The sequence below is a fragment of the Nicrophorus vespilloides genome, unplaced genomic scaffold (genome assembly GCF_001412225.1).
Source record: "Nicrophorus vespilloides isolate i.1.1-1 unplaced genomic scaffold, Nicve_v1.0, whole genome shotgun sequence".
In the NCBI taxonomy this organism is placed as follows: Eukaryota; Metazoa; Arthropoda; class Insecta; order Coleoptera; family Silphidae; genus Nicrophorus; species Nicrophorus vespilloides.
In genome coordinates this window covers 980411-998121 of record NW_017100112.1, presented here as the reverse complement: position 1 = coordinate 998121, position 17711 = coordinate 980411, and the positions used below count along the sequence as shown (strand labels likewise).

At 31.2% G+C, this 17711-nt stretch overlaps 1 protein-coding gene across 2 annotated transcripts; it reads right to left on the bottom strand.

The window, feature by feature from the left end:
* Positions 1-555: 555 nt before the first annotated feature.
* On the bottom strand, positions 556-17408 carry LOC108568579 (forkhead box protein D2-like). 2 transcript variants are annotated; one of them, XM_017929756.1, is made up of 5 exons: positions 17221-17408; positions 6530-6632; positions 1106-1669; positions 900-1040; positions 556-843 (listed from the first exon to the last, which is right to left on the bottom strand). In XM_017929756.1, the coding sequence occupies exons 1-5, from the start codon at positions 17314-17316 to the stop codon at positions 794-796; spliced, it is 954 nt and encodes a 317-aa protein (XP_017785245.1). In that variant the 5' UTR covers positions 17317-17408; the 3' UTR covers positions 556-793. The 2 variants fall into 2 exon arrangements, with proteins under 2 accessions (XP_017785245.1, XP_017785244.1); XM_017929755.1 differs by having other exon boundaries at positions 556-1040.
* Between the last annotated feature and the right edge of the window lie 303 nt (positions 17409-17711).

Genomic DNA, 17711 nt, shown 5'->3' with positions numbered 1-17711 from the left:
TGCTTAAAAGAACAAAACAAAATCAAATAAACCTGGAATTCGTTAAATAATGCATTCAAGGATAAGTGAATAAAAAACAACTTAATTTCAGCAAGGAAAGATATTCACTGTATTCTGTTGATTAAAGAATGGATATTGTTTTGTTAAATTATGCCTATGCGGTATATAAATACATAATAACTTCGATTATATATCATTTTTAAATGTATGAACGAAATTAAAAAGACAAACAAATGGCGATTCGATGTTTTTGTATATCATTACGGACGGATTATAAATTACAAATAATAAAAGAAATAATAATAAACATTTAGAAACTAAAACATTTTCGCTAGGGTGGAAGATATATTAATGAAATTAAGTGGATTTGTTGATTACTGGGTGGTGGTTTTTATATATTGAGTTTTTGTTAGGCTCGAAGCATTTGCAAACTTCATAATACTTTCAAAGTACAGCATTAATGTTGCTTTTAGATGTATGTTCCATTCATGGAGTCGCGTGATAACATTTTATCTATTCTCGATGTGTGTAAGAACGGACCATCTTTTTTTTTCATTTTCGAAATGTTATTTATATTTGCGACCTTGGAAAGGATACATTATCGTTGCGAAATCGTCTGTGTGTGCTTCAGCCGGATTAGAGTTATGTTCACAAATATATATATTTACAATAGTTGCATGCTGAATGCCGTTTAGACCTTCTTTTTCGTTAAAAACAAACGACACCGAGCTCGCAGTCTCCATTCGTTGAACACATTGTACAGATTTTTTGTTTTTTCTTCTTTTTGTTTTATCTAGGAGTATGACCTCGGTGGTGCTTCGGACTCAAATGTAGGGGTCACCACTGCAACAGGAGCTGGGAGTCAGCCTGTGGCGAACTTAGCGGGACGGAGTACTCACTCTCTGGAGGCCAGTAAGCCGGATATCGGCTCGGTTCTTGGCGCATTCCGCAAGGGCTGAAGGGCGTCGGAGGCGGATAGGCTTGCTGCGGATAACCGGCCGGTGATGCACAACTTGAGGTGTAAGCTAACGATGAATTGGCTGCAAAGAAGCAAACGAAAAGCAAAATGAGCAGATGTTGCATGGTTGATGGTTGTTGTTCTTACTGTGTAACCAAGAGCCGGTGTCGTATCTCGAGTAACTTGCCGGATAGCTGGATGTTGAGAAGATGTTTCTGGTCAGAGGTAGACCGTGTTGGGTCAGGGCATCCCCGAAGAAGGCTTTCGGATAGGGCTGAGTGTTCCTGTACGGCCTCTTCATGCGTCTCCTCCTCCTGTAGTTACCATTCTCGAACATATCGTCGTACTGCGGATCTAAGGTCCAGTAATTGCCCTTCCTTTCACCACCGCCTTCCCTGGGCACCTTCACGAAGCATTCGTTCAGACTCAGATTGTGCCTGATCGAGTTCTGCCACCCCTTCTTGTTCCGTTCGAAGTACGGAAACTTTGATGTTATGTAGGAATATATTTCCGATAAGGTGGCTCGCTTCATGTGCGATGATTGTATGGCCATGGCTATCAGAGCGACGTAAGAATACGGCGGTTTCGTTTGATTATTCGATGAGGATGGTTGAGGCGATTGGCTGGAACTGCTGCTCGCCCTCGGCTCTTCCGAGACTTCATTCGATTGAGAAGTCGAAGGTGTATACGTACCGGACACCGGGACTATGGCTGCAAAATAACAAACAAACGAAGGTAATTTTTGTTAACTTGTTTACACGAAAAAATAACGCCAACTTGACCCCAGATGATAACCTACTCACGACGATAACGCATTTCTATCTCAAAAAAAAAATACATATATAAACCGAGCAATTTTTTTAAGTACATTGCAAATAGGTCATAGTTGAAACGGAGAAGACATGTTTCGGATAAAGGAATATTTGCATTAACCGCCGTTCGCGTAATCACGTCCGACTTAGAATATATATATATATTTTATAATAATTATTATTAATAAATGAATAATCAGCTTGCGTCATTGGCTCTTCGAAAATCGTCGGACTTAAGTTTTCCACGACTAAATATAGAAGTTGAATAGCCAGCCACACGTCGAATGGTGCTGTTTCAGCAAATAGTTGAACCGCGTAGGCGGCTTTTCTCACATGTAAAATCACGTATTTACTTACAACTTATTACATTACCCCGACATCTTACACATCATAATTCACTGCATAAACCATGTTCAACACATTATTTCTCCTTTTACCAAAGATAATTAGTACTAAAATTATGTAAACATCTAAAATTAGATGAGGCAATCAACGAAGTAAATGTCAATGAATGATATTTTCTGGAATACAAGAATGTAAGGCAAGTCGGATGCTATTATCGATGCGTTTTTATCTGCTCCTGCAATTGACAAATACACTTAAGTTCACAAAAAAAAAACAAATTCTTATGTGGCAATTATCGCGCGCTTTGATATTGAGCGCTTCAAAGACCACATCGAGTGTTTCGTCTTTATGAACGCACTTCTCCATTCCTCTTCTTTCGTTATTTATGTTGCGCCATGAAATAAATAACAACACGGTATCAATTACAATTAATAAATGGCTCGCGTTATACAAATACATTCATTATCGCTCAATTCGATGTAATTGTGGTTCAAACAAGATAACACATAATTTAGCAATGTTATGTAACTCATCAATAAATTTATTTTAATTATTGAAAATGTAAATTTAAGAGATTACAACTTACTATAAAGTTAATTAAATCTATATATATATTTATTCTATTTTTTAATATTTATCAATAAATTACATATGACTAGATCAGTGCGTGCATAAGTAAAAGTTTCCCAATAAATAATGAGATTTTGACGTCAATTTGTGATACACGCATTCGGTTTTTGTTGTTGTTATTGTTATTCATTGAAAATACATAAAACAAACAATTATTTATCGAAGAATTACTCGAATTAAATACAACGTGAATACGACAGAGATTTTCAATTAATTTAAATGTTTGTGCATTATAAATATTTATTATTTTTTTTGCAAATATAAATATTATTTATGTTGTTGCCTTTTTGCGACCGCTCCAATTAACTGAAATTATCTCATTTCAACATTGATAAAAACAACATACCAAACCTGATCTTAAAATATGTTTTATCGATTATTTACTTATTATATAACGTAATTGTATCTGTACTTATCTTTATATATGTTATTTTTGTTATATGTAAAGGTATATTATAATATTCAATTAAAGTTCTATTATATAACGTTTCTATAAGTATCTTAATATTTTAAAGTTGGTGAGGATATTGTATTAAAATGTTGAATAAGTAAATAGGTTATTAACACAAGAATTTTCGAATGTACTGAAAGCAAATTAAAGCTTGGCAACAATATTCCACTTGAAACATTCGAAGAGATTTCTTTAGAAATTTGATTTCTTAATGTTTCAAAGTTTTCCATTTGACTAAAATAACATTGTTTTGCGTTCGAATTCTATTATTATATACTTCTTCTACTAACAAGTTCTAAGCGGCGAGCTAACGAATGTTATAAAGTATGTAAATAAATTAGCCTAATTCTGATTCTGGGGACTGAGTAACATCCGGCCGACCGTGTACAACATAGTGGATAATTTGTGGACATTTGGGTAAAATTTGTGCTCGCATATAATGGATGGTGACATTTATAGTGTTTAGGGAGGTCTATAAGTGTGGATATATATTTAGAAGAGATGCATAGTGCGTGCTGGTAATGCATAGCGGCTCAGCGTTGCGATCAGCTTGACACGTCTGCGACGGTGTTACACACACACTGTTACGGCTTCAAACTAGGTATGAAGGTAGGTAGGTAGGTAAGAAGGAAGTTATGGGGCTATTCGTCCGTCCTCCCTTCTGTAGCGCGGCCCTTAGGGCTGTCGCATTGCGAAGGGAGCAACTCCCATTGTTGGAAACTAATTGAGCGCAGACAATTAGCCTCTTCAGACCACCTCGGGGCCCAATTAACCTGAGCATCCGCCCCTAGGTCTCGCTCGGAAGTCTAATCGTTACACCTGTAATAGATAAATTAATGGATCTCTCCCTCGCAGCATACACGTGTCGGATTAATTAACCATATTTATTCGCCCAACTTATTTATTCTTGGAAAACATAACATCGAGACTATTTTCGATCCAAAAACCCGTGATGCAATAATACATCATTCAATCGCTTTCAAAGCACGTCAAAATCATGAAAGCAAAGCGACGACAGTTCCCGTATCAAAAAAAAAAAATCTGTGAAATTTATAGGAATTGAGCATTTGCGTTCGTGAACACTCGTGACGTCTTGTAAGAAGATGGTGAATGCTGGAATCGCGTCACGCGGTGTGTTTTATAGAAGGCCTTGTTTGTCCCGGTGACATTTTGACCTCTTCAGATAACAGTGCGGACCCAATTCTCAGGGTCACTCCAGGGATAATACGAAAAGTGGATATTTTCGGTACCGTCGTCTTCAAAGAAAAAAAAATAATATGTTGAACGAAAGAAACATAATCGTAGACTGGAATATTTTCGGCATTTGTTGTAAATTAAGTTCAAGAACCTAAATTCGTGTTTATTAATACATCAAATGGCGGGCCGATAAATTATTCTGCATGGTATAAAAATTGTCCCTCTCGTCTTGCCGTATATACACACATATATATAGATATTTCGGACATTCGCACCTAATAAACAGCCTGTTATTACAGATTTTATTCGTGCGGTTGACGGAATTACAGCCTCGATTGGACACATCTGAAGGAGGTGTCGACTGTCCGCTCTGTCGTTGCTTCGGATGTCGCAGGATACACACTCTCATTACTTTATTTACAAAATACTTCAAGTCTTGCAAATATTCCTAATATATTTCAAAATTTATTTATAATTTACCTACAAAGCTTTTACTAATAATACAATAAATATCATTAAACAAAAACCTCGTTCGAATCGAGGGCATCAAAAAAAAAGTTGTATCTTCATTAGTTCTATTTTTATTTATATCTCAACATATTTAAAAATAGGATCATTAACAATAGATATACTCTTTATATCAAATATTTTCTCATTTTTTGCTATTACTATTATATGAACATCATTAAAATAATTACAGAATGCAATAATGTATTTGATGAAATTCTTATTAATAATAAACTATGTCAATTATTTATTTAAATTAAATGAGATTAGAAAATGTTGTTATATGAAAAATTGGGTAAGAAGACTTCGGTCATAATTGTATCAAATAAAGATGTAATAATAATTGAAAATTGTTATTTCATGTAATTCAATATAAGCCAATAATTGAATGTAGTTTTATCAAAATGCTAATTAAATTTGACTCCGGAATTAGATTATTCCATGTTCGTATAATGAAAACATAATACTAAGATTACGACGCAGTTCACTTGAAGAATATACGGTTCGCGTCTAAGGTGTCTTGGTGTTCTTGCAATTGATACGAAGAGATGAGAATTATAGTTTTTTTTCATATATATATATTTTTTTGGACATCGAGTCTGACCATTAAAGCGATGGGGGTCAAGAAATTCGCGCTGATTCGAAGATTTGCAGGAACAAAGTGCAGACATTGTTAAATTCGTGCCGAGGCAAAATATTGAATAGGTGTGCACGTACGGCGCATACAGAGTTGTAAGCTCTTATGTTTGTTTGTTACGTCCCCGCATGAAGTAATAAATATGCAGTTCCAGTTTCGAGTTACAAGCTCGTAGCAGTTTATTACACTTGTTTTGGCTGATGTCGGGCCCTTCGCCTTTAATCAGCCGTGATATTACCACACAGTCAAGTGGGGTTTTCTACGAGGAGAAGGCTCGACTCGGACGAATGCACCATAAAAAGGTTGGATATGGATGGTAGTCAGCGTTCGGACGGGGTGCGATTCGTGCGATGTCTGCAGATACCCGACGATGAAAACAAAGAGGTTACGTTTTTACCATGAAGAAGAAGGAATTGAGGAGTTGTTGTTTTGTATTGCGAAAATTGATAACGAAGTTTGTAGGCATATAAGTGGGAAAACGATAAGTAAGCGCTTTTATCGGACCGAAATGAAACGAGGAATGATGGTAGAGAGACGGAGGGGAGCTGAAACGAAACGAGCCGTGGGCCTCTGGTATATTAACATTGATAACGTCCAAGACTTCGGGCATTTCTAATCGTTTTCGTTTCGCAAGCGGCAACAACTTGTTTACTATACAATTATGCTGTTATCAAAACTGTATAATATTATATTCATTACAGAATTACACAGCAGTATCAGCATCCAATATAAATACACAACCGTATCAAACACACCACTTTTTTTTAACGATTCCTACATAAAAGGACATATAAACAAACTATAATCTATATAAATTCACTCTCAGACGTTCTCCTTTTCTACTCTCTAACATTTCACGTTTTAATTTCGATACTTTTATCATAGTCTAATTTGTTGATATTTGCTTTTCGTATTCATTGATAGATTTTGCATACAATCTCCACTATTGTGCATCTTCGTTAATGATTATTTTTTTAAATGAATCTACATACCATGTGCGTGTATCGATAATGCTGTGCTCAGTGGAGGAAGTGTGTAACCATTTTCTGGTTCGCTTTTGATTTTCTGATGATGCACATCCGACGGCACCAAATCCTGAAACAAAGCAACATTCATCAGCTCACATATTTACATAATTAAATTAATAATATTTCCATAAATCTACATTTATAAACAGTTTTGTCAAATTGCTACATTATTTTTGTGTATTTATTAATTCGTTCTAATATTTTCATAAACTGTAAGTGTATAAATTCACTTAATTATTAAAAAAATATATAATAATAAAAATAACAATATTTATTGAAACTATTAAAATATTGCGGACAAAAATAATTAAATTAAAAAAAAAACAATGCAACAGGAAGTAATTTAAATATAATTATTTTTTACCTGCTTACAAAAAAATAACACAAAATCTATACGAAAAGTAAAGTTAATGGTTGTTTTAATTAGTTTTTCTTTTAATCATTACACTATTAATGAAGTTCATTTACCCTGAATTAATCAATTAACATTGTAATTAAATCATAAGAATTATTTCAGTTCTGGAGGTAACTTTCACAACTTTAAATTTTCTTATTGATAAAGTAATTAAGAATCGGAGTAAATATTTTTTATTCTATTAAATTGTGATTGTGATCATCATAACAATATTTGTTTTACTGTGATTTGATTACTTTCAATAAGTTTTTGCTAGAAATTCGTACTTGTTATTCAATTTTTACAAATTATTTAGAGAATTACGCTTTTCTAAATGAAATAATACATATAATATTTTTTTGATATTTCCGCTTAACAAAACCCGGCAAACAATTGCAATTACGTAAGCCGTAAAACTCCCTTTCCGCTCTCGCCGTTTAGTATTAAAAGAAAATGATAAAACTTATACGAGAGTGGCTTTTAGAAGAATTTTAATTTAATGAATTACGTTTTCTTAAATTCTAAACGTTTAATTACACCTTTTTACATGTGAACTGTTAAACCTCGTGACGCGGCCGTTCTCCTTCCTCTCTGTGTCGCTGCGAAAAGTTGAATTTAATTTCATACGCAAAATTAATTTGCAGAATCGCCTTATTACCAAACAGAATAAACAAAACGAGAAAGTAATTACTCTAAAAACATATAATATATTCGCATTTTATAATTTTACTTCTCAAAACCTGAATAAATAAATTATAATACTTATAGATAAATGAGTTCATAGTAGTAATAATAATCTAAATTTGTTACTACAGCAATTTTTATCTTAATTTGTAAATTTATTTATTTAAATAGATTGTTTGCGTAATAAAAATTGAATTGTTTTGTTTTGAAAATATAAATAATTACGACCTATGCCGTGATCCAATAATATGAATTATTACATTTTAGGTACACTCCAAAGAAACGATGGAGAATCCAAATTGATAATGCTTGTTTATATAACCTCTAACGCCGCGTTGCAAAGCTGTTTATTAACCAATTCCAGGATTAGTGGCGGCAATCCAAAACAAATTATTATTATTCACAAACACTTGCTGTTTTTTTTACACATGCTTCGATAAAAGCGATTTACAAACTGTTTGCAGCAAGACAATAATATTATGAATGACGACGTGAATGTGCAATAAAATCGTAGATTACCGTAATAAAGATTATCTGTTTGATTGGCAGCTCCGTTTCAATTTTGATTTTGGAACACAATAATAATAATATCGCAATTGGGAAATGCGTAAAATGCGTCATTTATTCTGCAAATGCGATTTCTAATTAGAAACGCGCGTTTCATTATATAAATAGGCTATGCGCGATGCACGTCGCAAGTAAAATATGATGATCCGTTGATGCAATTTGAATAATATTATTGGACTATTTATAAAACACATCGTAGGCAATGCAAAACATAGTTTCATCCTGCTTTACGATCCACGCAGCAAAGTGCCCAATATATGCGTCCGTACATAATATACACTCAGCGTGTAAATAAGTAACTATGAGAACGAATAATGTACGAAGTCGCATTCGTTACGTTTCCTTCCTTTTTTACGCAATTTAATTACACTCGCGTTTGTAAACAGAAATATCTCTCCGCATATTAATTTATCGCTGTTCTAAATATTACATTTCTTTGTTAATGAATGAATAGAAAACTCATTGATAACTGGAATTTCAATAAAATGTCACTTACGTGATACTTGCCACGTATCTTGTTGTACAAATATTGTCTTTTGTAATAAGCACATAAATGTTTACATATTATTATATGGAATTATACAAAATATAACAATCAGAAATTTCCAAATTATCTGATTGAATTATTAATTTTTTTATTTTGTTTGAAGTCTTCTGTTTGCGAAAATATTATAATAAAAGCAATATTATGTTGGAATTGGAGATTTTAGTATACTTTTCTTAAGAGAATTTATTAAAAAATTGCATAACATAATGAATAACATAATGAAATTGAAGATTTTCATATACTATTCTTTTCATAGAAATCTTTGCATAATTAATAAATATTAGAAGAATTATCACAAATTAGCAGAAAATGTGAGTTTCATCAACAGTTTGTAAAATAATAAAATATATTTTTCATTATATCAGTACCTCATATAAAGCTTCAATCTGTGCGAAACATATTCTAAAAAAAATAGTACATACAATTAATCCGTTCCAAAAATTCCGGATATTTACTCGTATAGTGAAACACGTTTTTCCTTGCCGGAAAAAAAATATAACTTGGTCTCGATTTTTAATGATTTTGCTTTTCATGGTTCATTTATTCTTTGCCTTTTTATTCGGAGACATGCAAGTATTATTAAATTTTGCACAAAAACAAAACACAAATAACAACTCTAAGATGCAACTAGAATGACCACTAACACTAGGAACTGTTTTCCAATTCACACACGGTGAAGTAAGTTTATATTTGTTTACATTACTTGTATCAATTCGGGGACTTGGAGGTCTCTTTATACATAGTGTGTTTATATATTATAATAATGGTTTGACACAATACATTTGTGTTTTGCATTTACAGCATACACAAATTATATTTGCAAAGTATAGTCCGCTTTAAACAAAGAGATGACAAAGAAAATCAAAGATGGTTAATATATTCAAAAATACACATAATATGTGTACACAAGTTTTAAAAATGATGCAGTAGGCGCGCAATTCGGGACTTCTCTTCTCATCATCACACGTTATGCGAAACATCGCTCTTTAAACGAGTCATTTTTTCTTACAATTGATTTTGCTCGATAAGCAAAATGCTCGTTGTGCGAGGTTCCACTGTACTTTTCTTTTCACAGAAATGTTTGCTTTATTAATAAAGATTAGAAGAATTATTACAAATTAGCAGAAAATGTGAGTTTCATCCTTGCTTAACGAGAATAATCCGTTCCAGAATTTCCAGATTTTTACTTGTATTGTGAATTACTCGTATAGTGAAACAGTTTTCCCCATATAAACTAATGTAAAATACAAAAATGCGTTCCATGCTGGAAAAAAGACTATAACTTCATCTTGATTTTTAATGACTTTGATTTTCATATCAATTTAATTGGAGTGTTACTAAATTTTGCTCAAAAAAACACATAACATGTCCAAACAAAAGTTTGGAAATATGTGTGATCAAGAATCAACACTAAGATGCAACTATAATGACTATTAACACCAGGAACTATTTTCCCAATCACACACAGGGTGAAGTGAGTTTTCGACTGACCCATTTGTTTATATTACTTGTATAGATCCGGGGTCCTTGGATGTTTCTTTATCCTTTTTGTATTTGTTTATATAATAATGATTGGACACAATACATTTTTATATGCTTTTACAACATACACAAATTATATTTCCAAAGCTTAAATAAAAATGATAAAAACAATCAAAGATGGTTACAAGTTTTGAAAATGATGTAGCAGGCGCACAATCCGGAACTTCTCTTCTCCTCGTCCTTGAGGTTCCACTGTACCTCATGAAGCTTTGATCTGTGTGAAATAAATTCTAAAAAATTAGTACACTAAAATATTTTTAATATTTAAATGATCGGTTTTCCCCTTTATACACTAGGTCTATTTTTAGCCGTTTCAAACAGTCCGAAACGTAATTCATCTATGTGCGGATTAACGAGATATTGCTGCATTTAGTTCGTCCATTAGTCTATTTTCAAATAGTTGCTTTGTTTTTTTTTGTAAATATTTTTGTTAATACAGGTAAATTGATTTTTAACTTTATTTATTGAATTGAATTACTTAACAAAAGGTTTATGTATGTAATTAGAATTCCAACAGTTATCAATACAAGAAATTATTGCAATTACGATTAAATAAAAAAAAAATCCTGCGGACTTTGAGATTGAGATTGGAACATGCGTGCCGCAAAATTAGATTAGAATAAAAATATTTTTAGATTTAATGTCCACTGACGAATAAAAGCGAGTCACGATTACATCCAAAGTTGTATCGAATTGGAAAGGAACTATATAGATAGAATTGCACGCGTTCATCCGATTCCCGATGCCGATTAATTGGCAATTCGAAAATAAACAAACACGACTATTTGTGTAAATATTTATTTTTCCGTTTCGCAGACTTGTAACGCGATCGGCTCGTTCCAAATAGAACACCTAATGATAAACACAAGGCAGCACGTAAAGAAGAAAAAAAAACAACAACAACAACAACAACAACAAACAAAGTAAAACGTGCAGTTGCCATTCGAAAAGAAATCGGTTTTATTGCACGATAAAATCCTTTATATAAAGTTGTAATTAACAAATAATTTGCAGGCTTTCCTAGTATTCAAATTACTTTCGAAAACAGTTATTCAGCTTCCATTTAAAAATAAAGGAAGAAAACGGAGAGACATAAAGAGAAAGATAGAGAGACATCATAAAATTGTTATTATTATTACGCAAAGTCGTTTTCCTAAAGTTCATTTGCTCGTTTTTAATTGCCGCGTTCCGCTAAAATGTATTTATTTATTTGTTGCTTCGTTTCGAAAAAATTCGATAGTTTTCAGCTTTTAATCCATGAAATTATCGTACTATGCCGGCCCTCCTCACATTGTGTTTGTGTGTGTTTTTTTTGTCAACGTTTCGTTTGGTCTTTTCCTTTTTGTTTTTTTTTCGCTTAATAAATCCCTGGATTCGAATGCCGCACTTCCAGCGTGCAATTCCATTTAATTATAAAATGCTACGGAGCATTAAAATGTTTTATGTTTCCATTCATAAAACCATTAGTCGTTATTATTATGCGTCTATGCAAATAGTATAATAGAATTTACTGGATATTCATTTTTTCCCCTTCGCCAGTTGTTCTATTATTAAACTAAGTTTATTGCGGAAATTTAACTACATTTTACAAAACATTATGTTCTACATTTTTAAATCATTTTCAATATACTTAACGCACATCATAATAACTTTTTTAGCTTTTTAGTTAATAAAGTTAAGTCAATAAAAATAATTTACATATATTTCAATTAATGTGGTCAGATTTATTTCAATCGAGAAGAAAATCATGTTTTTACTAGCAATAGATCTTCTAGATCAGGGGTATCCAACCTTCTATGCCACATTAGATGAAATTTCACGCATAAAATGCACTAACACGTTAACTGAACAAAAATAATATTATTTTAAGTATCAATCTATATTTGTGATTGTAAAAGTGAAGGTTCCGAAAAATATTTGGGGGATCGCAGAAAAATTGATGCCAGATCAATTCGAGATGTTTTTCTACACGTACCCATTCTCCGGGGGTGCAAGAGGGTATATCAATTACAAAATAATTAATAATTTTCAACATCTAATAAATATACTTTAACTTATAAAAATCATATTTATTAAGGTATTCAAAAAAAAATGTGTTGAAAAGTACACATAACTTTACAAATATATTAAGTAAAAAGGCTTTGCGTATTTCTACATTTTCAGTACCAGCCTTAAAATTAGATTCAGCGAACACGACTAGATTTTGAACCTTTTTTTACATAATACAAGAATACAGTGGAACCTGGCTTAACGATCACCTCGCATAATGAGTATTTCGCTTAACGATCAACATAAATTGTATGAAAAGTGAATCGCATAATGAGTGATGAGTAGAAAGGAAGTCCCGGATTGTGCGCAAGCTACATCATTTTCAAAACTTTTGTATTATGTGTATTTTTGAATATATTAACCTTCTTCAACTTTCTTTATCATCTTTGTTTATAGCTGACAATAATTTGCAAATATAATTTGTGTTTGCACATATATTATGTAATATAAACAAATATAAACTCACATTGTGTGTGAATGGGTATTAGAATTAAATCAAACATATTTCCAAACTTGTGTTCGGACATATTATTTGTGATTTTTTTATGCAAAATTAAAAAAAAACTTGCATGTATCCGAATAAAAAGCCAAAGTATAAAAATAACCATAGATATGAAAAGAAAAATCATGAAAAATTGAGACCAAGTTATACTTTTTTTCCGGCATGGAAGGCATTATCGTATTTTACATTAGTTTATATGGGGATAATTGTTCCACTATAAGAGTAAAAATCTGCAAATTTTGGAATGATTATTCTCGTTAAGCGAGATTCCACTATACTTCGCTAGTACCCCGTATTATTTAATATCGGAATAATCGAGATCTTTAAAACCGCATATAATAAACCACACAAAAGGGATTTGATTTTATAATAAAAAATACCATCATTTATGTAAAATAAAATAATTTTGACTGAATTAAATACAGATTTTTTTTAAATTTCCAAATCGATCTATAGTAAATTCGCACTGATCGAAGCCGCGCTATGTAAGGTGTTGCTGTTTATAGAGATTAGAGACGAGTAAATCAACACAAGTCGAGTTTCTAAAGCAGGTTTTTTCAAACTATCATTGCCTTCGGGACCTTCTGACTCGTCGCATTTCTGAAGGAACCCCGTAATTTGAGATATTATATTTATCATTTTACAGTTCAATGATAATTTCCGCATAACCCTTCAAAAGTTTCCTGGAACCCATAGGTTCAGATTGATGAACATTCTTATAAAGCACATGTTCGTAGATGGAGCATTTTAGATCAAAACTGATAATTTTAATGTTGCATTTTTGTTTATTTAATTCTCGTTGTTTTTAGTATTTGTTGCTTTTTAGTATCTTTAAAATTTCAATTTTATTAAAATCTTTAACAACTTTTCTTGATTCAAATAACGTACCTTGAATATTCCTCGAAATAAACAAGTGTTTAAGATCTCAAAATATATTATTTTTTTAGTATCTAAGTTGTTAAGCAGTCAAAGCCAAATTGATGATATAAATTCTATCTTAAAAAAAGAAAATTTATAATTCGTTTCACTTAATGTGGCTTTGGACAAAGTGCACACGACGATCCATGCTACATGATATCATCACTTTATTTAGTCTGAGAGTAAAAAAATAATATATATTAGATGATTCTGAATATTATCAGCTTGTGCCCATATTCGAAAAGCGAAACGCACGAACGATAAAAAGACATCACCGGAGTCACCAAACCGGCTATATCTAACCCACATTATTAATTACCAAATTCACAGTTTGATAATGATTTGAGACGAATTTATTAGCATGACGCATATAAAAAAAATAGAATAGATATATAAGAAGACGCCCTCAGTATCATTTCGCAACGTGATTTTTCGTTATCGCAGAGTTACATAAATTTCTAAAGTCCAATGTGCCAAGTAAGTGCGAATATGTCGCATTAAATTGCGTAAACGTTTTTTTTTATTAAACATATTTCTTTCGTATTTCAGTATAATTATTTTCCAAATTTAATATCCAGAGTAAAATATTTGTTGTATAAAACAAAACATAAATTAAACTTCGTTTTGATAAATATTTTTCAATTAGATACAAAATATTATTAAAACATTATTTAAATTAAAAATAATAATATAAAAAAAAAGAAATATTTATCTTTATAAAGTGTATTTTTCTTTACGGATTACTCTGATGGATGGAGGTGGAGGCAACGACATAAGAAACTCGATCGGATTCCACTCGCGCCTTTTCTTTTCTTCTTTTTTCCGTTGCATCGACTTTTTTCTTCCCGGAATGCTTTTATTATCGTTTTCACAAACGACACGTCACGCGCATTTTTACAAGAAATATGTTGTAAGGCTCAAATGATGTGACCTAAACACCTGTGAATTTTATTGCATGTGTAATTATATGCACACATATTTAATTTTATAATTGCATTGGATTTTTTTGGATTTCTTTCTGCATCGGCAAAATGTAAACTATGTATTTGTTTAATATCCGCAAATGAAGAAAATGTTTTTTTTTTCAAATACCATTAATTACATAAATTTAATGCATTTCTTTATTAAGAATAAGTCAAGTATACAAAATAATACCTGTATTTACTAGTTTTCTTTTTTGATTATTTTGTATTTTCAAATAATATTCTTTATTATATAAATTATATTCAAAATTAATTATTTTTATTTTAATTTACATCAATCATTTAGTTTCAACACAACAAAATAATTGATAGGTATATAGCAGGGGGAGAGACCCGTACAAAGAGAGATCAAAGTGATTCGCAATCCGGTTTTTTTATATTTTATAAAGAGCCACACGTATTCATTTTTTTTTTATTAAATTTAATTGCATATTATCACAAATAACATATAAAAAAAATATAATTTTGAAAAAATACAATACAGTAGAACTTCGTTTAACGAACATTACGCTTAACGAGCAAAATGAATTGTAAGAATGGCGCAACATTTTCGTCATCTTTGTTTAAAGCGGACTATACTTTGTAAATATAATTTATATTTGCTGTATATGCAAAACACAAATCTATTGTGTCCAACCATTATTATAATATATAAACACACTATGTACGCTTTCTTATATAATCAAATATTAAAAGTATAAAGTGACCTCACCAAGTCTCCGAAATGATACAAGTAATATAAACAAATAAAATTCTTCATCATGTGTGAATTGGAAAAAAGCCAAAAAACCATAGAAATGAAAAGCAAAATCATTAAAAATGAAGACCAATTTATACTTTTTTGCAGATATGGAACGCATTATCATAATTTACATTAGTTTATTTGGGGAAAACTGTTTCATTATACAAGTAAAAAATATGGAACGTGAGGTTCCACTGTAATTATTTCAAAATTTTAGTAATAAAATTCAAATATAATAAAAAAAAAAATGGAAACAGCACTTGACTCAATGAAGAGCCGCATTTGCCCATAGTTGGTAAATCATACAAAACAACTATACATAAAGACAAGAAAAAACTGTTAATATCATCATTGAAATGCAGATTTTGCTAATAATAAATCAATCAATATTTATATTTTTATTGGCCTTAATTTAGTCAATATCTTATTTGAACTTGCATAAAATATGCAAGGTTAAATTAAAAAAGTCCGATTTGATCATTTAAACTTATCATAATTGTAATGTACTATATAGAACGCATTAAATAATTTTAAAAAAATCTTAAAGCAGGATATTCTTATCGTCGATTTAACCTAATGTTATCTAACATTTAGCCATTAAGATTTACAGAATATCCTACTGCTAATTCAGAGGTGAAAAGATTGTAATTCAACTTATAGAAATTAATTATAAATTGTTGATTACATTTTTTTTTTAAATTAATATGAAAAATTAATTAAGGTAAATAAAAAGTAATTTGTATTTGAAATTCAGATTCTACAGTATATACAAATCAATTAACTAATTAACAATAGTACATAAATATAAAATACGTTTCACACCTTTTCATAGCTCCAACAAAAAATATTCTTATTAACTACTTTTTGTGAAAACATGTTTCTCTTTGCTACCTAAATATTATATCAAAAATTTATTTTTGTTATATTATCACGTCAATAATTAATCTGTTTTCTAATATGTGTGAAGTAAATGCGAAAAGTAAACAGTTTTATTAAGAGGTCCGTCGGAAAACAATGCAATGCTAATCGTCGCAATGCATACAAATTTTATTACGTTTTCCTTTTATAAAATACACAACTAATAATAATATTGATAAAACGCAAGGCAAGTGCAAATAGCAATAAATTTAGAATAATGTAAAACATTATACGAACAATAGCAATAAAAAAAAAGCAAATCAAGTTGGGAATAATATATGTAGAAGATGAGGATTTGATGAATTTGCAAGTAAACTTTCGGACTGTAGTTAAATAAACGTATGTTCATTTTTCAATTTTAATAATTATACCCAATTTTATTAAATTATGATTCATTTATTGACATGTATGAAAAGTTCCATGGAAGTTATAGGAAAATAACTTGATAAAATAATTGTAAATAATTTTGTAATAAACATATATAAATAATAAATAATCTTTTGATAATTGATAATCTTTTGATGGTGTAAACTAAATCATTTATTAAATTTATTGTATGTCTTTATTACTATTGTCAATGAAAAAGGAGTCAAATATACGTTGGCTTCTGAATTTATGGAAGTAATGATTACGAAATAATGAAACATTATAAAATTAATTGGTTTCATGTTCCATTGCATTGCAGTAATAGTAAGTGTTTATTGTATTTTAAATATGTAGTTTATCGAGGTTAAAATGCACCGTAAATTAATGGATAGTAAAGAAGTCAGAAAGTGGTGATAATAAAGTAAAGTAGGTAGTAAACTTACAGCAGACGACATGATATGATTAGAGATAGGCGTTATAGTGTTTATGGCACTAATTGAGCGTCCAGTAAAATTCAACGCCTCCGGTAAGTCGTTCATTTTGACCCGTGTACTTCCGTCCAATAAAATCGAGCAACAGTAAAACTGGTATTCACACTAGTTTATCACAATGTTGAGGGCACAGGAAGAGATGGTCGGGATGATAACAGGAGAAACATCAAACAACTGATTGGACTACAACAGTTCCTCGTTCTCCTCCAGAAGAACTCTCGTATGTTGATCGTGGATTTGCATGCGTTGGGAGTAACGACGCGATGCTACTACTGTCATTCTTCATGCCGTCGCTACTCCAACGCGGGGACGTTCCTGCTGAATGCTGCAGGATTACCCCCACTTGTCCAATTCGGCACACAGGACACGCCCCGACCGCCGATGCCTTATCCGCAAAGGACAACGAATACTCGAAGAAGACAGGACGACACTCGAAAAAAAAA

Bases quoted from the DNA above. Each gene is read 5' to 3' on its own strand.
- LOC108568579 (XM_017929755.1), bottom strand. From the start codon at position 17,316: ATGAACGACTTACCGGAGGCGTTGAATTTTACTGGACGCTCAATTAGT. The intron at 1,670-6,529 runs GTATGTAGATTC...GTTATTTTGCAG, and splicing joins ATTATCGATACACGCACATG to CCATAGTCCCGGTGTCCGGT. The intron at 1,041-1,105 runs GTAAGAACAACA...GCTTCTTTGCAG, and splicing joins CACCGGCTCTTGGTTACACA to CCAATTCATCGTTAGCTTAC.